The sequence below is a fragment of the Polypterus senegalus genome, chromosome 1 (assembly GCF_016835505.1).
Source record: "Polypterus senegalus isolate Bchr_013 chromosome 1, ASM1683550v1, whole genome shotgun sequence".
In the NCBI taxonomy this organism is placed as follows: domain Eukaryota; kingdom Metazoa; phylum Chordata; class Cladistia; order Polypteriformes; family Polypteridae; genus Polypterus; species Polypterus senegalus.
This window is the reverse complement of record NC_053154.1, coordinates 334954431-334980432: the sequence shown is the minus strand read 5'-3', so window position 1 is coordinate 334980432 and position 26002 is coordinate 334954431. Positions and strand designations below refer to the sequence as shown.

The window sequence follows — 26002 nt, the reverse complement described above, 5'->3', positions numbered from 1 at the left end:
TCTAACTAATGGAATCCCTGCTGTCTGTTGGCTCACTGGAATTATTTTTCTATTTTTGTGACTTTAACAAGGAAACTATCCAGTGACAGTTGCTTTTGCCTGAAGAGTCGCTACACTTGGACACAAAATTTAAAAAAGGGTTTACGCACTGCAAGGTTTCTAAGCTACTTTGGGATTCCACCCAACGGGACGACACGCGGAAGAGCGTCCCGAAGCAACCGCAGGCTCCCAGCGCTGCAGCAGTTCGCTGCAAAAGCGAATCTGAAAAGATCGTGGACATGCTATCAGCGCCTGCCGTTGATGGGAGGAGGAGGTGGTTAGGAGTTCATTGCCGCATCCACCACATGACAAACCAACTCAGGATCCCAGATTAGGACCCGAGTTCAGCCATGCAACGGGTGACACCTCAGCAGCACACTAGTTCAGATGGAATGGAACCAATGCAAGGTTTTTTACGGTGGCTGGAGTGGGAACATTATAAATGCAGGGCACAGTATTACTTGGCCACTTACCTGGCCATGACCCTGCCTGACTGCTGTGTCTGTGTATAGGAGAGCGGTAGACCCCGCTACAATAAATAACCGTGCTGTTCCTGGTGTAGCTAAAGTACTGAGACTCAGCTTTGTATTTTGGGGTGCAAGACAGGGACTCGGACATTACAACACACACACACGTGGTCCCAATGCTATGAACGGTATACGCTCATATGGATGTTGACTATACGAGTGAAGCACGCCGACTCAGACCGAGAATGGGAGACGATTACCAACAATCCCACAGTGAGAGAAAGAACCACCATCGGCTCAGTTGTGATCACTTGACGCTCGGCAGACAACACGTATACGTACTACTCGCATTGCAAGACCTCGCTCGTTTATCAAGTTAAAATTTATTTAAAATTTTAGCTCGTCTTGCAAAACACCCGCAGACCAAGTTACCCGCAATACAAGGTTTTACTGTACATCCACCAAAATAAATCAGTGCATGAAAGCAAAGAGAAAAATAAAAAAAACAGGCAAGTTGTAGTGTGGAGTAATCAAAATGGCATGGAGCCTCCTACTCTAAATAACTCAAGTTAAATTTACTAACTACTGTATACTGGATATATACAGGGCGAGTCAAAATTATGTTAACATCTGAATGGCAGAAACAATTTACTCACGAAACATACTTCATATGTGCAGGATGATTTACAGGAATGTCTCAACCTGTTCACCATCATGTTCAACTTGTGTACCATATGTGGCACAAAAATTGTACATAAGTACATACACAGCAGTACCATTAGTGTTAGCATAATTTTGACTCACCCTGTATATAAATTAGAAAAAGTAGCTGCACAAAGACAGACACCTAAGGGGCCTGAAAACAATATTGATCTTATAGTAGTGTGCTTGTCAGAGGCATCTGAACATTGTCACACATTCGCAAGTCAGTAAAACGCGAGTAGTGCAAGTGGTGCAGTTTTCTGTAAATATCGCTGTAGCCTAAAGAAGTGCTTTCCATACTCTTTTTCCATGATGACCCCCAAAAAAAGCCTTTCAAAATTTTGCTTGACACACAAACATAACAAGTGAGGAAGCTACCGGAGTAAATGTTTAGGAGCAAGGGGACCAAGTACAGAAAGAGGGTAAGTACATTTCTTTAAATGGCCCGTCTTTTAAACGTCTTTGTACAGAGTTCTAGGATGTCAAGAAACTATATCATGATTATTATTGTTGCTGATTTTCTACATTTAAATCACACTTACATATTTCTTTGTTGAAAAGATCTTGCTACAGATTTTAGTTGATTGCCAACAGAGCACTGTCGGTGTACCAAACTGGTTAAATCTGAACACTTTCTGAAAAGTGGTATTTTGAAACTCCATTTTAATAAAGTTTACTGTGAACACCCAACTAAAATGAAACGAAAGCGTGATAAGCCTGCAAACCCCAAAAGAAATCGGGAGAACGGGCCGCATGTGCACCAAAGGAGCACGCATTGAATCAAAAGGAGAAACAAAGAGCAAAAGTACACGAGCACAAAAAGGTAAGAAGCAATCCAGCCTTTATGTGTCTGCACTAAATCACAAGGGGGCACTGAATTCCATGAAATACATTTGTTTGAAGGCTGCAGTTTTCATTATTGATTTTGAACAGTAGCACGGTGAATGAGAGGAAGTGTGGGAGCAGGGTGTGTGCGAGTATGTGTGTGTCAGAAAAGGAAAAGACATCTGATCTGACAGAATCAAGATTACAGAAAAATGAGCATTGGTATCGTTTTAGAATTTCAGAATCTACTCAAAATTTCATATATTATTAAACTGCTATATTTTGACAACACTCCCTGGTAGCCAGAGCAAAGTTAGGTCTAGTCTGGCTGAAGCCAGACGTATAATAAATTTGTCTCGAGACAACCATGAGTGAAGTGTGCTTAAAAATGGGTGGGGACAATTAGACGGCTCACTGCGTGTCACATTTCTAAGCAGTAAGATAACATTAAGATGCTGCAGATGTTCTATCAGACGGTTGTGGTGAGCGCCCTCTTCTACGCGGTGGTGTGCTGGGGAGGCAGCATAAAGAAGAGGGACGCCTCATGCCTGGACAAACTGGTGAGGAAGGCAGGCTCTATTGTAGGCACAGAGCTGGACAGTTTGACATCCATGGCAGAGCGACGGGCACTGAGCAGACTCCTGTCAATCATGGAGAATCCACTGAACAGGATCATCTCCAGACAGAGGAGCAGCTTCAGCGACAGACTGCTGTCACCATCCTGCTCCACTGACAGACTGAGGAGACCCCACACTATGCGACTCTTCAATTCCACCCTGGGGGGGTAAACACTAACATTATTCAAAGTTATTGTCTGTTTTTACATGCATTGTTATCACTCTTTAATTTAATATTGTTATTATCAGTATGCTGCTCCTGGAGTATGTGAATTTCCCCTTGGGATTAATAAAGTATCTAAACCAATCCAACGCCTCATGAGGGCGGCGTTCAAAGTAAGGGCAGTGATTTGGAACTGCAAAGATCAGAGGTGCTTTCGCTAACCTGGTCTGACAGACAGCAAGCTTCTGTTACGATGCACTGTCTATTATCGAAATGTCTCCTAAAAAAACCCTATTAGATATAAAAATGGGTGTCACGTGTGCAGAGAGCAAATTATATGTCTTAAAATAAAACGTAACCTGATGCAAGGGCAAAACATCTGTGTAGCATAAGATTATACGTTGGCACTTGAAGACATCACTAGACCAATGGTAAGCAAGAACGGCACATTGACACAGGTGCAGTGTGTGCTCTCTGATGTTCAACGTTATAACGATAATATTCATGAAAATACGAACAGTAAAGTAAACTGTGTGTCAGACTCCATCAAAAGGACTGCAATTAGGAGAGCAGAATAACGAAGAGCCACAGGAGATACAGATTTCAGGACTCGAAAACCAAATCTACATAACGGCAGCATTTTAACACATTGTATAACCACAGACCACAATGTTTATCTAAACGCTTTGCTATTATTATGACATAAACTGATGCAAAACTTAAAATGACAGAAAGTTATCACAGCAGACAGAGGAACTTCTCAAATGCATGCGGCCAAGTAGCTGCTGTGGTCTACGTGTCTATCTCCACTGTTATATCACTCATTACAACGTGCAGATTAATTAAGCTTCAGTTGCCTTGTGTTTCTGAGCTCCTGAGTGTTTAACACCAATTTTAGCTTTTTCCTTTCTCTCAGCATCAAGTCTTTTGTTCAGTACCTTTTGCTCTCTCCCTCAAAAGCTCGACGGAGGTTTAAAATGCACGGACTGAAGAAATCGGGGGTGAGTGTTTCAGGAAGAAGCCATATGTATGGAGCCTTTGCAACACAGGATTTGACACTTTTTAACGGGTTGTCCCTAAACTAAGTCTGGCCCTGTGAGACTAAGTCAGGACAGGAACTAACTTTTGACAGGGTGCTCCATCCAAAGCAGGGAAAACTTCACGCACACAAGCTCCATTTACAGGTTTATTGAGTCATTACTGTCAGATGTGCGGAGTAAAGTGAAATTTTTATTTGAGCCTGCTAATTCGTGTGTCCTTAGGGAGTCAAGGCTGGGTGGGCTGTTAAAAAAACAAGGCCTGTTAAGGCCTACTGAAGCACTCCTTGTGTGATTTTGGACTACACAAGAAATACATTGCTGCTGTTGTTATAATTAACAAGCAACACTTGTCACTCTCCTGAGCCATGACTACTGAGTAGAACTCCTGTACCTTGAAACTTCTGCCTTTCTTACCTGACCAATTTCAGAACATACTTATGACCATTTAGAGACATATTAGGTTTCACTCAAATGCTCTAGACACTAAATTTTTGTTTTGTTCTTTATTTCGCCTTATACAATTTCTTGTATTTGGAATTTGTTAGTTTTCACATACCCCTTGGGGTCAGAGCGCAGGATCAGCCATTGTACAGTGAGCGCCCCTGGAGAAATTACAGGTTAAAGGCCTTGCTCAAGGGCCCAGCAGAGTAAGATCTCTTTTGGCAGTGACGGGGTTTCGAACTGGCAACCTTCTGGATACCAGCACAGATCCTTAGCCTCACAGCCACTGATAAGAATAAGACTGATACTTAAGTCAGTGTCAATGCTACATTACTGTACAGAAATACTAGCTTGCACTTCCACGGCTAACAGTGACTGTACTATTTAATTACTATTTCTCTCTATCTTCAATTCACACTCTTTTCATGCTAAGCAGCCTTTATTTCACAGATTTCACGTTTTTCTGACCGTTACATATTTATCACAGTTAACCAAACTTGCACAAAACATAGGAAGAATGTACTAACTCTATAACACACACACATTTATACATGCCATACAGTCACCTGTAAATTGTGTAAATTGCAAGGACAGCATTTCTGCGAACATAGCTGTGTCGATGTTCCAGACATGCACGGATAGCTGGCATTAAGGGCTCAAGGAGCTCAGACTCTTTCAGCTTGCAAAGAAATCTCAGTGTTGACCCACGAATGAACTCATTGGGATGTTGTAAGTCCTACAAAGAAAAGGAAATAATTTGCTGCAGGTTACTTCAGAAGGAGTGGAGACCATAAGTTCAAGACCGGCTATGTTATATGGGTTGGAGACGGTGGCACTGACCAGAAAGCAGAAGACAGAGTTGGAGGTGGCAGAGTTAAAGATGCTAAGATTTGCATTGGGTCTGACGAGGATGAACAGGATTAGAAATGGGGACATTAGAGGGTCAGCTCAAGTTGGACGGTTGGGAGACAAAGTCAGAGAGGCGAGATTGCATTAGTTTGGACATGTGCAGAGGAGAGATGATGAGTACATTGGGAGAAGGATAATAAGGATAGAGCTGCCAGGGAAGAGAAAAAAGAGGAAGACCTAAGAGAAGGTTTATGGAGGTGGTGAGAGAGGACATGCAGGTGATGGGTGTGACAGAACAAGATGGAGAGGACAGAAAGATGGGGAAGAAGATGATCCGCTGTGGCGACCCCTAACGGGAGCAGCCGAAAGTAGAAGAGGAGGAGGAGACCCTAAGTTCAAAATTTACTGAAGTGGTGGAATAATAAAATTAGGGAAAAAATGTATGTTAGGATTACAAATGTATAAATACAGCACAATTATCCAAAAAATCTCCCCAAAAAATGGAAAGCAGGACCAAATAGACATCATACAATGAACTTGCCAGATGTCACAGTTTTTAGCTTATTTACCAGCATGACTCTTTGGAAGAAACAGTCATTTTTTTGGCTCTCTGGATTTACCTGAGAAAACAGCCAACTGCCATATTAACAGAAGACGATGCTTGCTTAAGAAGACGATGCTTGCTTACCTTTCTGTATGCATCACACACCAAGATCATCTCCTGCAACAGTTTGCCATCAGGAGTGGTCTTGGGTACAATTTCCCAGAAGACCAGCAGAAGTTTTTTAATTGTATGGTCCTGAAGCGGTAGCACAAAGCGTATGATCGTCATCAGTAGTCCTGGCAGCTTTTCTCCATTGAGGATCATTATTATCACCTTCTTCAGAGCCTCTGTTTTTGCCTTAACATCACCCTTTTCTAAAAATAAATGCAGTAAAAAGAAATAAGTAGAAAACAATCCATTATGTAAAGCATACAGCATTCATCTTATTCTAATATAAGGGTAGATGCTCTGGATCTGAAGTACGTCTTTTCTGTAGAAAAATTAACTGCATTCAGACAACAATCTATGAAACACACAGCATATCTATGAACACGTACGATAAATGGAGTGGCAGCCAGCATGTACAGAAGATAGAAGTGTGAGATTTGGGACGCAAGTTTAAAACCAGCAAGGTGGAATGCTTGTGCCGCCTGTATAATGATAGCTTCACCAAAAGTTAACGAGTAAACACACATAGCAACCATCGCATATACAGTATGTATAAATACTTGCATATACAGTGGAACCTCGGTTTGCGAGCATAATTCGTTCCGGAAACGTGCTCGCACTCCAAAGCACTCGTAAGAAATAATGGAAACACACTTGATTTGTTACACAACCCAAAACTATTCATATAAAAATGATTAATACAAAATATAAAGTAAAAATACATAATACAAAATTGCCCAGAGGGGACTGGGCGGTCTCTTGGTCTGGAACCCCTGCAGATTTTATTTTTTTCTCCAGCCTTTGGAGTTTTTTTTTGTTTTTTCTGTCCACCCTGGCCATCGGACCTTACTCTTATTCTATGTTAATTAATGTTGACTTATGTTTATTTTTTATTGTGTCTTCTATTCTTCTCTTCATTTCGTAAAGCACTTTGAGCTACATTTTTTTGTATGAATATGTGCTATATAAATAAATGTTGATTGATTGATTGATAAAACAAATTAACCTGCACTTTACCTTTGAAATGAATCATGGCTGGTGTGCGGGAGTTTCTAAACTCTTGTGGGATTCCACCCAACGGGACGACACGCGGAAGAGCGTTCCAAAGCATTGGCAGTCTCCCAGCACTTTAGCAGTTCGCCGTATAAGCGTATCCAAAAAGATCGCAGACATGCTATAAGCGCCTGCCGTCGACGGGTGATACTAGGAACATTATAAAGATCCCGCTACAATAAATAACCACGCTGTTGCTGTTTCAAGCTGAATAAAGCTGTTGTTGTTAAAGTACTGAGATTCGGCTTTGTGTTTTGGGGCGCAAGACGGGGACTCGCACTTCACAGCACACACACAGTCACAATGCTGTAGTAAACAGTATACGCTCGTACGGATGTTGACTATATGAGTGAGGCACACAGACTCAGATGGAGAATAGGAGACGATTGCCTGAGAGAGAGACATAAGGAGAGGGAGAGAGAGAGAGAGAGACGTGCGCGCGTGAGCGAGCAAGAGAGATAAAGGGAGAGACGCGCGTGAGCGAGAGAGGTAAGGAGGGAGAAGAACCATCAGCTCAGTTATGCTCACATGACGCTTAGCAGACAAAGTGTATCCATACTACTTGTATTGCAAGACATCGCTTGCTTATCAAATCAAAATTTATTAAAAATTTTTGCTCGTCTTGCAAAACACTCGGAAATCAAGTTACTCGCAAACCGAGGTTCCACTGTATTTTAAATGCATATATTGTGAGATTTTGAGACCCCAACTACCCCTCAACTACACTGTGGACCGAAACTCTTAACGCAGGCAAGGGTTGCTTTTTCGCCTGTTGCCCAATGCAGTGAACATTTAAAACCGACTGCTAACTTGGACGTATGCTAACTGTCTGACTTCACACTTGTGCTGGAAGTCTGGCTACTATTTTATTCTGAGAAAGGAGCAAATACAGGATGACATCAGAGGCACTGCGTGCGGACTGGGGTTTGATGTGCGCTAAAGAGACAGCTCCCTTTTGGACAACTTTAAGACAACAACAAAACTGATTCTGCCAGACACCTGGACTCGCCTCCTTCACTCTTGTTCAAGTCTGTGCCCCACACATCACTATATAAAAAATGTATACACACACAGAGGTAGGCAAAAGTAGGTTTACAGTTGTCTGTGTGGAGACGGACATGCAGGTTATGATTTTTACACTCAAGCACACTTGAATAATAATAATTATAAGATGAAGAAAAATAAGACAAATCTACTATATATATATATATATATATATATATATATATATATATATATATATTATATAAATCCTAGGCCTAAAAGTGCAATATTTTATGTCACATTTTAAATTGGGCTTATTTTAAAACCTACATATATATGTTTCTTTTCAGAATTTATCAAACTTTAATGTGATGTTGTTAGACTTTCAGATTCTTATTCCGTTTTTTAAATTATAAACTAAAAAATACCAAGAACTCGCATCCCGTGAGACAAGACTTTGTGCCAAGACATTTAATCACGCCCAGGGCCGGAAATAAAAGACAAAAGTGTAGGACAGCTGCTGTACAGGCTTTTAAATGTTCAAAGCACCACGCGAACTGCAGATCACACGACGCAGAAACAGCAAGTCAGCAGCTGATTAAGCAAAGAGGAGGTAAAAAATAAAACTATTTGTTTCCCATTGTATCACCGTTTAAGAGGGGGTTTCGGAGGAGCGACTGTGTCTCCTTGGGGTGTGTTCAGCCCCCCTCTTCACAACGTGAGCGGCAGAGATGCGAAGTGGCTGGCACATAGTGCAGACCGGAGGGGTTGGCGAGCAAAGCAAGCAGGGGGCGAACCCCTTAGTAATACAAATAAATAATACAATTAATAAATAATAATAAGAGAATAAACTGTTTCATGTCCTCACAACTGTAAACCTACTTTTGCTCACCCTTGTATATATACATTATACACACACACGCACGCAGAGTGCTGTGCAAAAGTTGTCGGTGAAACAAATGCTGTAAAGCAAACGATTCCAAAAAATAATGCCATGAATAATTTTCATGAACTAGAAATCTTCCTAAGAAGTGAGGTAAACAGTAAAAACCTCAATGAACTCAAAATTTGGTGTACCTACTTGTGGCCTTCGCTTAGTGCCAGAGAAAATCGTGGCTATCACATGAAAAACGTTATTAATCTCCTTAACGTTACATTTATTTCTTCTCTAAAAAAAACATGCAAAAAGCATTGCATTTTTTGGCTTGAAAACTAACATTCTACTGTAAAATGTGCAAAACACTAAAAGTATAAAAATGATACAAATAATAATATGAACAACACACTGCACATGTGCGAGTGACGCAACCGTCACTTTCAGATTCCCAGAGTCACTTTTGGTTTCACATACTGTTTCAATTTCATCACTGCTGATGAGAAGTGTTTCTTACAAGCTGAAGATAGAAGAAGACGCATCTACACTGTTGCCCGAGTAACACTCTGCACTAAAGCCGCTACCACTTTTACAGCCCAAGTAAACCTCGGGTCTTAAGCGAGACGCGTCTATGTTGCCCGACTGGGACTATCGCTTTTAGTTTTTACAGCCTAAGTGACGCTTGAGCCTAACGCTAAGGAGGTTAACAGACATTTGGACATGAGACCGGCACATGCAGGTTTAAAAAGATATCCAAAAATTAAAAAATACCCATCTTCCATCGCCTTCAGCATCTGCTATATATTGCTTTTGATTCCTGTATATCTACCAAATATACTCAAAGATAAGTTCTCACGCGGATAAGTCGGGACTTGATTTTATCGTAAATTTTCCGGTATTTTATAACGTCGGTTGTACAGGTCAAATGCGGAAAACTCCCACTATTGGTCTTAGAGATTATGATATGCTTACACCCATCTGAGAGAGTAACCATGGAGCACACGGCCTTTTTTTTCTATGTGGGTGTGGCAATCCGCTGTATCAGCGTGTACTCCTAACCTCTCTCTCTCACACTCTACTGTGCCTACGTGACCACACGGTAATACCAGAACTATTCCGAAGTGACGTTTGCACCGATTTGTGTTTTTTGTATCTCACACCCTCATACACCTTAATCGTAAGGGCATCAAAAGCTTAGGAATAAAAAACTATTTTAAGATTTTTTTAATTTTAATAAATTTGCAAAAATCTCAAGTAAACTTTTTTCACGTCATTATGGGGTGTTGTGTGTAGAATTCTAAGGAAAAAAATGTATTTAATCCATTTTGGAACAAGGCTGTAACATAACAAAATGTGGAAAAATTGATGCGCTGTGAATACTTTGCGGATGCACGTTATGTATGTATGTATTGTTTATTTATTGATATTTATACGTGTGTGTGTGTAAAAAAATTTAAACACACTCACTGAGCAAATGATCTAAGTTTTTTTGTAACTGCTGATCTCCTGGGATTTTCACGCACAACATGCTCTACAGTTTACTCAAAAACTACAACAAAAAAAATAAATAAAGTGGGCAGCAGTTCTGTAGGCAAAAAAAAAACTTGTTGATGACTGAAGCCAGATGAAAATGGCCAGACTGGTTCAAGATGACAGAAAGTGGACATTTGACTTACCATAGCCTATGTCCAAATGTGGTGAGCAGAAAAGCATCTCAGAATGCACAAGTTGAAGCTTGAGATGGATAGACTACTGCAGCAGAAGACCGCTTTAGGTTCCCCTCCAGCCCACCAAGAACAGAGAACTGAGGCTGTAGCGGTCACAGGCTGACCAAGACTGGACAGTTATCTTGATTTCGGCTTAGGCACACAGATGGTAGAGTCAGAATTTGGCACCAATGGCATAAATCCATGCACCAAACCTGCATCATGCCAACAGTCCAGGGCTGGTGGTGGTGTAGTGGTGTGTGGAATGTTTTTTTTCCTCACACATTGGGCCTGTTAATACTAATCAATCATCATTTGAATGCTAAGATTCAATTAACTTTTATGAGTATTGTTTTTGACCATATGCATCCCTTCATGGCCACAATTTAGTCATCTTCTAATGACTATTTTAAGCATGACAATGCACCATGTCACAAAACAAATTGGCTTCATCAAAATGACATGAAGTTCAGTGTTCTTCAATGGCCTCCCTGTTATCGGATCTGAATCCAGTAGAACAATTTTGGGATGTGGTACAACGGAACAGACACAGCAAAAGGAGGTGGGAAAGCAAAAGGAGGTGGTACCTAGGATTATTATAACGTCCTTAGGAATTTGCTCAGTGAGTTTATATTTTGCATCTTATGTATACCTTTTTATGTGTGTGTGTGTCTTTGTTGGTAATGTATTTCTGACAACTCTAAGAATTTCATGGCACACATGACAGTAAATGTGAATTTAAAGCTTATTTTAAGAAAACCCTAAGAACAGAAAAATAACACAAATAGAAAATATTCCACCAACTGCTCCTGTTGGGGTTTGCCACAGCAGATCATCTTCTTCCATATCTTTCTGTCCTCGTCATCTTGTTCTGCCACACTCATCACCTGCATGTCTTCTCTCACCACATCCATAAACCTTTGTTTAGGCCTTCCTCTTTTCCTCTTTCCTGTCAACTCTATCCTTAGCATCCTTCTCCCAATATACCCAGCATATGTCCAAACCAACGTAATCTCGCCTCTCTGACTTTGTCTCCCAAACGTCCCACCTGAGCTGACCCTCTAATGTCCTCATTTCTAATCCTGTCCATCCTTGTCACACCCAATGCACATCTTAGCATCTTTAACTCTGCCACCTCCAGCTCTGTCTCCAGTGCCACCGTCTCCAACCCGTATAACACAGCTGGTCTCACTACCGTCCCGTAGACCTTCCCTTTCACTCTTGCTGGTACCCATCTGTCACAAATCACTCCTGACACTCTTCTCCACCCACTCCACCCTGCCTGCACTCTCTTCTTCACTTCTCTTCCACACTCCCCATTACCCTGTACTGTTGATCCCAAGTATTTAAACTCAACCACCTTGGCCAACTCTAGTCCCTGCATCCTCACCATTCCACTGACCTCCCTCACCATTCCACACATGTATTCTGTCTTGTTGGTCCTACTGACCTTCATTGCTCTCCTCTCTATAGAGCATATCTCCACCTCTCCAGAAAATATCCCACCAAAATACCAAGCTTAAAAAAAAAAAAAACAACTAATGCTGAAAGACTAAGTCATTTAATTCAAGGTTACTTAAAAATATATACATACCTAGATCCGTTTTCAGACTTATTTCCGAGGGTGGCTCAGAGTCCATTGGGACGTTTATTAAGGTATAACAAACATTTTCCGCTGCTGTCATTGTGCCAACTATGTGGGGCAGCCAGGAAGGAAAGATGAGCTGATGAGCTAATGTGATGCTGAAAAGAAATAAGACAAAACATAAGTCTGATTGTAGCTTTTATAACCTGTCCTTGTTAAAGGCAAGTAAAGGGTAAGTCTGAAATACACATTTCAAAATCAACCCCAGAACATAATACAGCCAACAGCATCCTCCCATGAGACTTTAAGTAATGACAAGCTGTACTCTTGGCATTACAAGTAAGTAACTCATTTTCTGTCTCCATCAAACCACAGACCACTCCTGTCCCAATTTTTTTCACTGGCTCCAACATGATGTTATTTTGAGCATAAAATGGCTTCTGCCTCACCAGACTACCATGTGACTGAGATCAACGGAGGACCCAAGCGACTACTGACCGACCCAAGCTTCTCCCATATTTGTTATGACATGCTACAAATGCAAAATTAGTTGTTTTTGGCGGACTAATTTTATTGTACTGCTGTTGCTGTGTCCTCTCCCCTCTTTTCCTAATCATCTATTTCCACTTGCTCCTTGGGATCCTCGGTGGATTTCAAAGTTTTTAAATATAATTAACTGTCATCAACTTTGCCCCTTAGTTCTTAGGGACAGCTTTCTTTCCCCTTGGGATTAATAAAGTATTTATCCTTTAGTAATTATATTGCTTTCTATCCAATCACTTGTGTGGATTGGTAAAATTTGCCAAAGAGATGTTTGCAGTGATTATGCTCTGTTCACCGGTGACCTTTATTACCAACGATTTACCTGGAAATTTTCAGTGTGGCCAGTTTAGGTGAACATTTTTTTCCAAGCAACCCAACGTGCTTTGCAAGGCCAGTGTGACATCACAGAGCTGTAGCAGCGCAGAAATTTCACCCATGCTTGCTGCAAGGTTGTTGTCACCCTAGCTCAGTCGCAAATACTTGGGGTTTATTAGCGGAAACCAGCCCCTCTAACGAAGTGCTTCAAACTGCTACAAAATACTTTTTATAGTCTCGAACCACGCTTGTTTCAACAAGGGGAAACACTTCTCTTTCATTCCAGGTTGTTTAACTCTAAACAGCTATTCGTTTGCTGTATGTGCGTTGTCAGTGAACTTAAGAGTAAAAATGGGTCCCAAAACCACAAACGTTGAGAAACACTGCCAGATTTCCACTCTGAATGCGTTTAAAAAAAACAAAAAAACACAATGCAATATTTTCATTTGAAGGGTACTGACCATAATGAGAATATTACGAGCACTGCCAAAGAATATACACTGTAACACTGATCCCTGGGATGTTCATACATAATTAGCCATGAGCCCAGCTACAATCCCAAAACAAGTCTTAAAGGAGCCCTGCACCTCCCCATCACTGAATCAGAAAACACAGGAAACGCAATAAAATAATAAAAACAAACAAACAAATGACTATTTATACAGTGTTTCTTTTTGACGGAAGAAGAAAGAGCGAAGCATCTGCACAGATGCACTGGAAACAAAAAAGATGTTCCTGCTGCACCAGGAGCTGTAGCTTCAAACAACCGAATGAGCCAGTCCAACACGGCCAATGTGTACCTCAAGAGTGGAACTCTGTGAGCGCAACAATCTACAGTTTACTTACTTATTGCTAGTTTGTGGCCATTTGATTTGGGATTTTGGTCTGTATCATTTGTTGTTACTGTATATACTCACGTATAAGTCGGGTCTTGAAACCCGATAAAATCGATCATAAAAATCAGACCCCGTCTTATATGCTCGTTCAAAAATGCAACACTTATATATTTTTTTTATTTTTACATCTTCTTGCCTCCTCCAATCTCACATTAGTTCCTTAGACCCATGCAGCAGAGCGATTACCAATTTCTTTTGTTACTTCAACAACGTTTAAGTTAAAACCAGCTTCATATTTTCTTCTGATCGAACGCTCCATCATAGATAAGGGATGCTCTTATGATAAAGGTGTATGAGGGTGTGAGATACAAAAAACACAAAACAGTGCAAACGTTGCTTTGGAATAGTTCAGGTATTACTGTGTGGTCACGTAGGCACAATAGAGAGAGAGGGGTTAGGAGCACACGCTGATACAGCGCATTGCCGCACCCACATAGGAAAAAAAGGAAATGTGCTCCGAGGTTACTCTCTCAGGAGGGCATTAGCATATCGTAATCTCTTGGACCAATAGCGTGAGTTTTTTGCATTCTACTTATATGACCGATGTTATAAAACACCAAACATTATACAGTAAAATACAGTCCCGATCAAAAGTTTAAGACCACTTGAAAAATGGCAAAAAATCATATTTTGCATGGTATGGTCTTAACAAGGTTCCAAGTAGAGCTTCAACATGCAACAAGAAGAAATGGGAGTGAGACAAAACATTTGTTGAGCATTCAATTAATTGAAAATAACGATTAAATTGAAACAGGCTGTTTTACAGCTGATCAAGATTTTAGGACCACATGCCTTTAAAAGGCCAAATCTGTGCAAAGATGTGGAGTCCTTGTCATTTTCTGTCAGGTAGTCACACGTTCTGATGGAAAAGGCAAAAAAACTCTCCCTTTTTGAACCTGGTCGGGTTGTTGAACTGCATAAGCAGGGTCTCTCACAGCGCGCCATCGCTGCTGAGGTGGGACGCAGTAAGACCGTCATTTGGAATTTCTTAAATGATCCTGAGGGTTATGGAACAAAAAAGTCAAATGGAAGACCCAAAAAAATTTCACCAGCACTGAGCCCGAGGATCCAATTGGCTGTCCGTCAAGACACTGGATGTTCATCGACCCAAATTAAGGCCGTTACTGGTGCTGACTGCAGCCCCATAACCATCAGACGACATCTGAGACTGAAGGGCTTCAAAAACAAAAAACGTCTTCAAAGACCTCGTCTCCTTGAACGTCACAGAACTGCTCGTTTGGACTTTGCAAGAGAGCACCAAACATGATACATTCAAAGGTGGAAGAAAGTTTTATTCTCTGATGAGAAAAAATTTAACCTTCATGGTCCTGATGGTTTCCAATGTTACAGGCATGACAAGCAGATCCCACCTGAGATGTTTTCTACGCGCCACAATGGTCTGGGGTGCTTTTTCCTTCAGTGGAACAATGGAGGTTCAGGAAGTGCAGGGGCGTCAAACGGCCGCTGGCTATGTCCAGATGTTGCAGAGAGCATTCCTCATGACTGAGGGCCCTCGTCTGGGTTTTTCAACAGGACAACGCTACAGTACACAATGCCCACAGGACAAGGGACTTCTTCCAGGAGAACATCATCACTCTTTTGGCCCTCCCCTGATCTAAATCCAATTGAGAACCTTTGGGGATGGAAGGCAAGGGAAGTTTACAAAAATGGACAACAGTTCCAGACAGTAGATGACCTTCGTGCGGCCGTCTTCACCACTTGGAGAAATGGTCCCACTCACCTCATGGAAACGCTTGCATCAAGCAGGCCGCAACGAATTTTTAAAGTGATCAACAATAACGGTGGAGCTACTTAGTACTGAGTTCATGTTTGGAAGTTTGATTTCTGTTTTGGGGGGGTTTACGGGTTTTTTTGGAAGTGTGGTCCTAAACTTTTGATCAGCTGTAAAACAGCCTGTTTCAGTTTAATCGTTGTTTTCATTAAATTGCATGCTCAACAAATGTTTTGTCTCGCTCCCATTTCTTCTTGTTGCATGTTGAAGCTCTACTTGGAACCTCGTTAAGATCCAACCATGCAAAATATGATTTGTTGCCATTTTTCAAGTGGTCTTAAACTTTTGATCGGGACTGTATGTCAGCAGGAGAACTTATCTACGAGTATATACGGTATTTGTCTAGAATATTCAGTCCATAGTTAGCTGGCAGATGCTTCCCTAGAACTCAGGGACAGACAATATACCACTGCACCACTGTAACAAACTCAATACTAGTTCACTTCCTGCCTTCTCAATGAATTCGAGGCATTTGGCGAAGCTGGCAAATATTTCTGTTATTTCTCCAAACTTGGGGCAAAGCAAACTATGCTTTCTCATCACTACCAATAACCAACTGGAAGATCTCAGTCAAGAGGATTTCACCAAAAAAATCTTCTATAATACGCTACCGTGGCTGTCCATTTGTCTGTCCAGGATTTTAAATCACATCTAGCTCGCAAACCGTTTGACCTATTAACCTGAAATTTGGTACACGTAAACTACGTGACGTCCACTATCCACTTTTGGGGTGATGATTGACATCCAAGGTTATTCCTCTTTATTTTATTGCAGAATTAATTCTCGGCAGCGGCCGTGCAGTGCATGCGTACAGGTGCCGTTCTCACCCCTAACACCTTCGCTGTCACTTTCGCTACCTCTTCATATCTTAAGTCATTCTTAAGGAAGATTAAAGACTTAACTGGCAGCTTAAGTGAAAAACTAAGGGAAACGTACTAAGTAATTGCAACATAAACACTGACTTAATCAGTTTCAACACAAAAAGATGCCAATGAGAGAAGAGAAGAAGTGGGCAGCTGGGGTGGAGAAAAGAAGAGCTGCTCAGGAAGTGGCAAGTGCATCAACCTCTGAGCAAACGAATGGCAAATGTAGGGTGAAAACTAGGAATGCTCAAGTCAAGTGTATTGCGCCGTTACTGGTAAATAAATACCCATAGCAGTAGAGTGTTGTACCGTGTTAGCCATAGATTGATACAGGAGAAAGCAGGGTGAAATGACACCTTTACAAGGGTACACCTCGCCTGATGAAGGGGCCTTAGATGCCACGAAAGCTTGCATTTGTTATCTATTTAGTTAACCAATAAAAGGTGTCATTTCACCCTACTTTCTCCCGGTAAATAAATAAATGACTCCACTTTAAATGGTTCAGTGCAAACATGTACAGTCCCCTCCAAAAGTACTGGAACAGCAAGGCAAATTCATTGGTTTTTGCTGTGCACTTAAGACATTTGTGTGTGAGATCAAAAGATGAAGTTGAGAAGAGAGATCAGAGTTGCAGTGCTTATTCCCTGCTGTTTACATCTAGATATGTTAAACAACATAGTAAAGAGCACATTTCGTATCAAACCACCCAGTTTTTCCAAGTTCTGGAACATGACAAGCAACAGGTGTTTGTTACCCAGGTGTGTCATACAAGGTTGAGTAGCCCTGGATATCCACGCTCAGTTTAATCTTTAGCTCTCATCTGTGTATGCCATTCTGAAGTTAAGACAAGGGAGAAATCCATCAGAGGTATTTCAAAAACACACAATTACAGCAAGTACGAACCGGATTTCAAAAAAGTTGGGACACTAAACAAATTGTGAATAAAAACTGAATGTGATGTGGAGATGGCAAATGTCAATATTTTATCTGTAATAGAATGTAGATGACAGAGCAAACGTTTAATCCGAGTAAATGTATCATTTTAAAGGAAAAATATTTTGATTCAAAATTTCACAGTGTCAACAAATCCCAAAAAAGTTGGCACAAGTAGCAATAAGAGGCTGGAAAAAGTAAATTTGAGCATAACGAAGAGCTGGAAGACCAATTAACACTAATTAGGTCAATTGGCAACATGATTGGGTATAAAAAGAGCTTCTCAGAGTGGCAGTGTCTCTCAGAAGCCAAGATGGGTAGAGGATCACCAATTCCCACAATGTTGCGCAGAAAGATAGTGGAGCAATATCAGAAAGGTGTTACCCAGCGAAAAATTGCATCATCAACTGTGCAGAACATCATCCGAAGATTCAGAGAATCTGGAACAATCTCTGTGCGTAAGGGTCAAGGCCGTAAAACCATACTGGATGCCCGTGATCTCCGGGCCCTTAAACGACACTGCACCACAAACAGGAATGCTACTGTAAAGGAAATCACAGAATGGGCTCAGGAATACTTCCAGAAACCATTGTCAGTGAACACAATCCACCGTGCCATCCGCCGTTGCCAGCTGAAACTCTACAGTACAAAGAAGAAGCCATTTCTAAGCAAGATCCACAAGCTCAGGCGTTGTCACTGGGCCAGGGATCATTTAAAATGGAGTGTGGCAAAATGGAAGACTGTTCTGTGGTCAGACGAGTCGCGATTCAAAGTTCTTTTTGGAAATCTGGGTCGCCATGTCATCCGGACCAAAGAGGACAAGGACAACCCAAGTTGTTATCAACGCTCAGTTCAGAAGCCTGCATCTCTGATGGTATGGGGTTGCATGAGTGCGTGTGGCATGAGCAGCTGGCATGTCTGGAAAGTCACCATCAATGCAGAAAAATATATTCAGGTTCTAGAACAACATATGCTCCCATCCAGACGTCATCTCTTTCAGGGAAGACCCTGCATTTTTCAACAAGATAATGCCAGACCACATTCTGCATCAATCACAACATCATGGCTGCGTGGGAGAAGGATCCGGTACTGAAATGGCCAGTCTGCAGTCCAGATCTTTCACCTATAGAGAACATTTGGCGCATCATAAAGAGGAAGGTGTGACAAAGAAGGCCCAAGACGATTGAACAGTTAGAGGCCTGTATTAGACAAGAATGGGAGAGCATTCCTATTTCTAAACTTGAGAAACTGGTCTCCTCGGTCCCCAGACGTCTGTTGAGTGTTGTAAGAAGAAGGGGAGATGCCACACAGTGGGGAAAATGGCCTTGTCCCAACTTTTTTGGGATTTGTTGACACCATGAAATTCTGAATCAACATATTTTTCCCTTAAAATGATACATTTTCTCAGTTTAAACTTTTGTTCCGTGATTTATGTTCTGTTCTGAATAAAATATTAGAAGTTGGCACCTCCACATCATTGCATTCAGTTTTTTTTCACGATTTGTATAGTGTCCCAACTTTTTTGGAATCCGGTTTGTACCATAATTTGGAATGTCCTAAAAAGAAGGAAACCACTGGTGTATTGAGAAATGGGCATCGAACCGGTGATCCAACAATAACAGTAACAATATAGAGGCCATACTGCAAGATGCAAACCACTCATCAGCAGTAATAAAACCAGACTGGAATTTGCAAAAAAAAAAGTACAGAGATGAAACACAACAGTTCTGGAACAAAATTTTATGGACTCGTGAGACAAACATTAACCTCTACCAAAGTGATTGAAAGGAAAAGCATGGAGAAAGAAGGGATGTGCTCAAGATCCTAAACATCCAAGTTCATCTGTAAAGTATGGTGGAGGTTGTGGCATGGCTTGGACTTCCTTGCATGGCTGCTTCGGGAACAGGCTCAATCATCAACTCAAGGTGGTAGTAGCGGAATAAACTCAGAGGTCTACTGAAAGATTATCTGCCAATTTTTGGAGAAAGGCATCCAGACTAATCAGGAGGAACTTTATTATGCAGCAAGACAATGACCCAAAACACACTGTCACCTCAACAAAGGACTTTGTCAAATGGGGGCAAGGAATGGAAGGTTTTGGACTGGCCAAGTAAATCATCAGATTTTAACCCGATTGAACAGGCATTTCACCTGCTGAAGAGAAGACTGTAGGAAGAAACCCTGCAAAACAGACAACAGCTTAAAAATGCTGTGGTAAAAGCCTGGAATGGCATCACCAGAAACAAGAAATCTGGTGGAGTCTATCAGTCACTGGCTTGCAGTTATTGGGATAAGCAACCAAATATGAAGAATTTCTGACTTAAATTTAGGTGTAAATGTTCTGATGCAATACTTCTGCTTACCTGAAAAACTGGATGGTTTGACACAAAATGTGCTCTGTTCCATGTTGCTTAACATTAAAACAACAACAACATTTATTTCTATGGCACATTTTCATACAAATGATTTGCTCAAAGTGCTTTACAGGACGAAGAAAGAGAAAAACAGACATAATAAATAATAACACAGAATTCAGGAACACTAATTAACATAGAATAAAAGTAAGGTCCGATGGCCAGGGAGGACAGAAAAAAACAAACAAAAAAAAACAAAACTCCAGATAACGAGATGAAAATACCAAGGACTAAAAAGCTGAAACCCGGGTCTCTCTTCTCCTCTCCATCTTTTGATCTCAAACACAAATGTCTTCTGTGCACAGCAAAAACAAATTAGTTAGCCTTGCTGTTACTTTTAGAAGGGACTCTATAGGGTATGCAGTTTTCATTACGCTGTAACTTATTAAGTTTATTACATAGAAAATCACCTGAAAAATCCCGGACCATCAAGAAGTGTGCGAACTGACGACATGAAGAATCGTCTTCGCGCCAAACTGGGATCATCCCCACATAAATCAAAGTCATCCAGACGATCTGGATCTGCATAATTAGATCTGGACCACCCTGTAGACTAATCTGAACCAATTGTTCTAATGATAATGGCAGCATATTGAGGCAGTGCTTTATAAGGACAGAAAACATTTGTAGGGTGAATAGCTTGCAAAACTGTAATAAAAACATATCCGAATTTGAATGTGATCTCCTTTTGCATAAATGTTATGATATGGTATATCAAAATGTTCTCTACTATTAAAAAAAAACAAAACACAATTTTAAAGTGTAGGTTGGTTGTGGTGTTGGTTGAACCCTAAATTGTGGGAGCAGTCTGGTTAGGTGTGGATAAAATCCATCCATCCCACTTCTGAACCCACTTATTAAGGGTGGGATTGTGGGGCAACTTCAGCACATGATACTCCAGTTGAAATTCACCTTCCAGTATGGATTTTGAGAAAAAAGAAAAAAAAAAAAAAGTTTTACTGGTATGCTAAAAATCCTATATAAAAGTGGTCGGGATTGTCCTTCCGTCCCGTGAGTGCTATGCAGGCGTGGAGTTTCACACAAGCCCCGTCCATTTTGCAATGCAGGATGGGATTTGTAGTTTCGTTTTTCCAGGTAAAAGATGATTTTCTACTCCAGACTGTGTGATTTCTTCTTCTTCTTTCTTACTATATAAAAGCGGTCAGGATTGTCCTTCCATCCCGTGAGTGGAAAGCGTAGCGGTATTCCGCTTATCACAGACTTACTACTTGCAGGTTGCGATGAGCGACATGATGTGAGCAGAGTTCTGGTGCTCCCATCGTTCCCTTGCTTTTGTGCGCGATGCGCTGGAAAAATAGACAAAATTATGTCTCTGGAAATAATTAATGTTGATGGAGTACAAATGCCTTACCGCGTAGTAAATATCAGGGGGGTTCAAAAGGCGACCTCAATATAGAAAAAAGTTTCAATTTCATCACAAAAATAACAGAAACTACGAGTATTAAAGTAATACCGCGCAAATGAAATATAACCAAATTAATGAGTTTGTATAAAATATCAAATTGATTTACATATTGAATTGCCTTAAGAAGTGGTCAACTTAAAAGGCAGGTCAGCCTAGTAAACAACTAAAAGATGTAGCACAAACAAATATGGGAGATGTGATTTTGTGTTGGCATATTTGTGTCTTAAAGGTAAGATCTTTAAGTATGGAGCTGCACGGGAGATGTGTGTAATAAGTGAATAAACCCCTTTCAGAATACGACTCTTGTGCTCTTTGCTTGATGGTATCTCAGCAGTGACAACTAGGGGTGGTCTAATATTTGATATTATTTAACCACTAGGGGGCAAGCCCCCGGGCGCCTTTGGTGCCCAACACCACCTGGCTCCTTTGGCGCATCGACCTTTAGCAAACTAAATCACCTAAATACAAATATTGGTGTTATGAATAGATATTTTTTAATAGTTTAAAATATTTTTTTTTTAATAGTTTGTTCCTGTGAAAGGAAGTTTACTCAATCAAAAATAAAAACCACAACTTTCTTGATATTAAAAACGACTTTCTTGACATTTTAGTTTATAATTTAAAAACACAATAAGAATCTGAAAATCTAACATCACATTAAAGTTTGATAAAATCTGAAAAGAATGATACCAAACATATATACAGTATGTAGGTTTTAAAATAAGTCCGATTTAAAGTGTGACATAAAAACGTCACATAAAAATCATTGGACAAAATCGTTGCACTTTTAGGCTTAGGATTTTATATACTGTATATATATATATGGTGCATGGTGGCGCAGTGGGTAGTGCTGCTGCCTCACAGTTAGGAGACCCGTCTGGGTTCGCTTCCCGGGTCCTCCCTGCGTGGAGTTTACTTCTTCTCCCCGTGTCTGCGTGGGTTTCCTCCCACAGTCCAAAGACATGAAGGTTAGATGCATTGGCAATTCTAAATTGGCCCGTGTGTGTGTGTGTGTGTGTGTGTGTGTGTGTGTGTTTGTATGCCCTGCGGTGGGCTGGCGCCCTGCCTGGGCTTTGTTCTTGCCTTTTGACCTGTGCTGGCTTTCACCTCCATCACATATCCTGTGTTTGCTCCTTCCTCTCCTGTTATAATGCTGAGAAACTCGTCCCTGCTTTTATCACATCCCGATTATTGTAACTCGCTGCTGGCAGGTGCCCCTTCTAATCTTATATCACAGCTCCATCTTAATCAAAACTCAGCTGTAAGAGTTCTCACTCGAACCAGCAGCAGCGAGCACATCACACCCATCCTGCTCCGTCTTCACTGGCTCCCTGTGTCTTACAGAATTGAATATAAAATCCTACTAATAACCTACAAAGCCTCAAATGACCTCGCGTGAAACTACATCAGTGACCTTCTCCATCAATATGTGCCTGCCCGCCCACTAAGGTCCTCTGATTCTGGCCATCTTGTTGTGCCCCACACTCCATGGGTGACAGCAGGGCCTTCAGCTGTATAGACTCTGGAATGACCTACCGAAACTAATCAGGTCAGCTGACTCCATGAATTCATTTAAAAAACAACTCCATACTCATCTGTTCAGGAAGGCTGTTAGCTCTACTTGACTTTATTACCCTTCTCTCAGTTTACCTCCATGTCAAGATGTTCATGTAACCTGAGTGTGTGTGTATGTGTGCTGGACCATCAGTGATGTTGTCTGTTAGGCCTTTTCTCTGAATTCACTGTCTTAATCTTCTTTATTTGGTTTGTACAATGCTATATACCGTATATCCTGCCGTTTTCTTATATTCTGTAAGTGCCCTGAGCATGGAAAAGGTGCTATATAAATAAAATGTATTATTACTTTCCAAAACAATGCTTTTTGGAAAGAAAATTCTGCCCTCAAAGAATTACACCTGCCTCAGTCGTAAGCAGAGGCGATGACTTTATGGGGACCTCAGCCAGGTCTTCAAAAACCTCAAAGGCATCGATAAAGTGGATCCAGATGATTTTTTTTTCCCAGCTTAACAGTCCATCAGGTACTCGAGGGAAATGCACTTAAGACTGAAGTCAAAAAGCATAAAGTTGTGGGAATCGGGAAGAAACTACAGAGGAATGGAGAAGAAATAGAAACCTTGACCAACTTTAGGGTGTGTCTGGATTAACAGTTGGGATACCTTAGTTATTTGCTAAACAAACGAGCCTGATGAACTGAAAACGTAACCTTTAAATTTCATCTGCCACAAATCTTTCTGTAACAATTTATCTGTCCTTCCATTTAGTATGGTATTGTTTGCAAACTTAACCAGCTTATTGATCATAATCCTGTGCAGATCGTTTGTGTCACTGCACGAGGCCTTCAATTAAAACGTCAGCTAACTTACCTGATGACCACTAAAGAGAGGCTGCATGTCAAACGTGACTTCTCCACGAAACGCGTTCCGATATCAAACGTAAATGTTTCTGGACGCATTAACATCGAAACTGATAAATGTAACGCAGAGAGCAGGCGTTGTTTGAAATGTGCATTTTGTTAAACTATCAAACACTGAGACAACGCTCTTTACTAATTAATGGGATCGTGTAACGTGATATCTAAACACTATGCGATTCGGTGCACTTGAGCAGACCACCACAGACAGTCGCTACGGCCACCGCCGGACGCTCAGCCAATCAACTTGGTCTGCCTTTCAAACTGTTCATTTTCTGCAATCACAACCCAACGAAACTGCTAAGGAACTCCGACACCGAACTACCAAATGCAGACACGGCACCAAATTCACATACAAGCGTTAAAAATAAGCAGAGTAGCAATGCGATCACGCCATCACCTCCCTCCGGGCACTGCCCCTAGTTCAAGTCGCCAGCCTGGCACACACAGTCCAGCTAAAATGAAGGAAACACTGCAGGGCCGCTGTGTTCCGTCTCTTCCAGCCACAAAGCAGCGGTGTCGGCCTCCCAATGAAGGCCTCACGATATTCAGGACTCTCGGCTCGCCTCGCAGACGGCATTTTGACACCCTGTCACATTCAGTCAACAATGAGTGAATAAGCCGCACGTATATTTCGACTTCAGTACTGTCCGGACCACAGCGCGTGTCCAGCCTGCTCTTTCTCCAGTCAGCGTCCCACTGGAACTTTTAACTTCGACAACAAGTCGCCTCCGTCAGACTCGGCATACGGGGAACGAGCGGCTGGCCCTTTCAATCACGCAGCCCGTACTTTAAAACTCTCCCCTTGCTTACCTCTCAGTTTAGGTGGTCCTTATTATCCTTTTTATTTCCCCCCTGTCGCCAGTCCCACCGCGAGAACCTCCACCGAAACAAGCAGCTAGAACTGAGCGGTGACGTGGAGCTGCCACATCCGTGGTACGGCAGGCGGAGAAAGACAAACAACTACGAAACGCGTTCGCATGTCGTGCTACGGCGAGATGCGAGGGACGAAAACTACGAAACGAGACTTTTTTTTTTTTGTCCGCTTCTGGATCTGCATTGACACGGGATGAGCTCAGCAGACGAAACAGGCGAGTCGTTAAAAGGCACATAAAGGTAAAGAAATGCTCGAGCTGGGATTCAAGATTTAAAACAAGCAAAAGAAATCAACTAGGGGTGGTCTAATATTTGATATTATTTAACCACTAGGGGGCAAGCCCCCGGGCACCTTTGGTGCCCAACACCACCTGGCTCCTTTGGCACATCGACCTTTAGCTAACTAAATCACCTAAATACAAATATTGGTGTTATGAATAGATATTATTTAATAGTTTAATAGTTTGTTCCTTTGAAAGGAAGTTTAATCGGTCAAAAATAAAAACCACAACTTTCCCGACATTAAAAACGACTTTCTTGACATTTTAGTTTATAATTTAAAAACACAATAAGAATCTGAAAATCTAACAACATCACATTAAAGTTTGATAAAATCTGAAAAGAATGATACCAAACATATATATGTAGGTTTTAAAATAAGTCCGATTTAAAGTGTGACATAAAAACGTCACATAAAATCATTGCACTTTTAGGCTTAGGATTATATATATATATATATATATATAATGTCTATATGTATGGTGGCGCAGTGGGTAGCACTGCTCCCTCGCAGTTAGGAGACCCGTCTGGGTTTGCTTCCCGGGTCCTCCCTGCGTGGAGTTTGCATGTTCTCCCCGTGTCTGCGTGGGTTTCCTCCCACAGTCCAAAGACATGCAGGTGATGTGCATTGTCGATCCTAAATTGGCCCTAGTGTGTGTGTGTGTGTGTGTGTGTATGCCCTGCGGTGGGCTGGCGCCCTGCCCGGGCTTTGTTCTTGCCTTTTGCCCTGTGCTGGCTTTCACCTCTGTCACATATCCTGTGTTTGCTCCTTCCTCTCCTTTTCTAATGCTGAGAAACTCCATGGGTGACAGCAGGGCCTTCAGCTGTAGCAAAAGAAATCAAAAGTTAACCAAGAAGAGTAATTACAAAAGGTAGCTCTGTTTAAACTCAAAAAATAGTTTCAGATTAAGTCAAGATTTAAGTTTTAACAGCCTCATTTGACAGTTGTCGGCACAAGGTAGGACCTTATTTGTGTGTGTGGATATATATATATATATATATATATATAGTGCTGTGCAAAAGTTTTAGTCAGGTGTGAAAAAATGCTGTAAACAAAGAATGCTTTCAAAAATGGAAGTGTTAATCATTTAATCAATTTCACCAATCAACAAAATGCAGTGAACTAACAAAAGAGATATCTAAATTAAATCAATATTTGGTGTGACCACCCTTTGCC

General features: G+C 41.2%; 1 protein-coding gene across 1 annotated transcript in view; it reads right to left on the bottom strand.

Moving 5' to 3' along the window:
* Window positions 1-24623, bottom strand: part of copb1 (COPI coat complex subunit beta 1) — a 62860-nt gene extending 38237 nt beyond the window's left edge. The window contains exons 1-4 of the mRNA XM_039738874.1: window positions 24484-24623; window positions 12067-12215; window positions 5832-6061; window positions 4861-5030 (exon numbers count right to left, since the gene is read on the bottom strand). Coding sequence (XP_039594808.1) covers window positions 4861-5030; window positions 5832-6061; window positions 12067-12157 — 491 coding nt within the window. The 5' untranslated portion in view covers window positions 12158-12215; window positions 24484-24623. The remainder of the gene's footprint in view (window positions 1-4860; window positions 5031-5831; window positions 6062-12066; window positions 12216-24483) is intronic.
* Between the last annotated feature and the right edge of the window lie 1379 nt (window positions 24624-26002).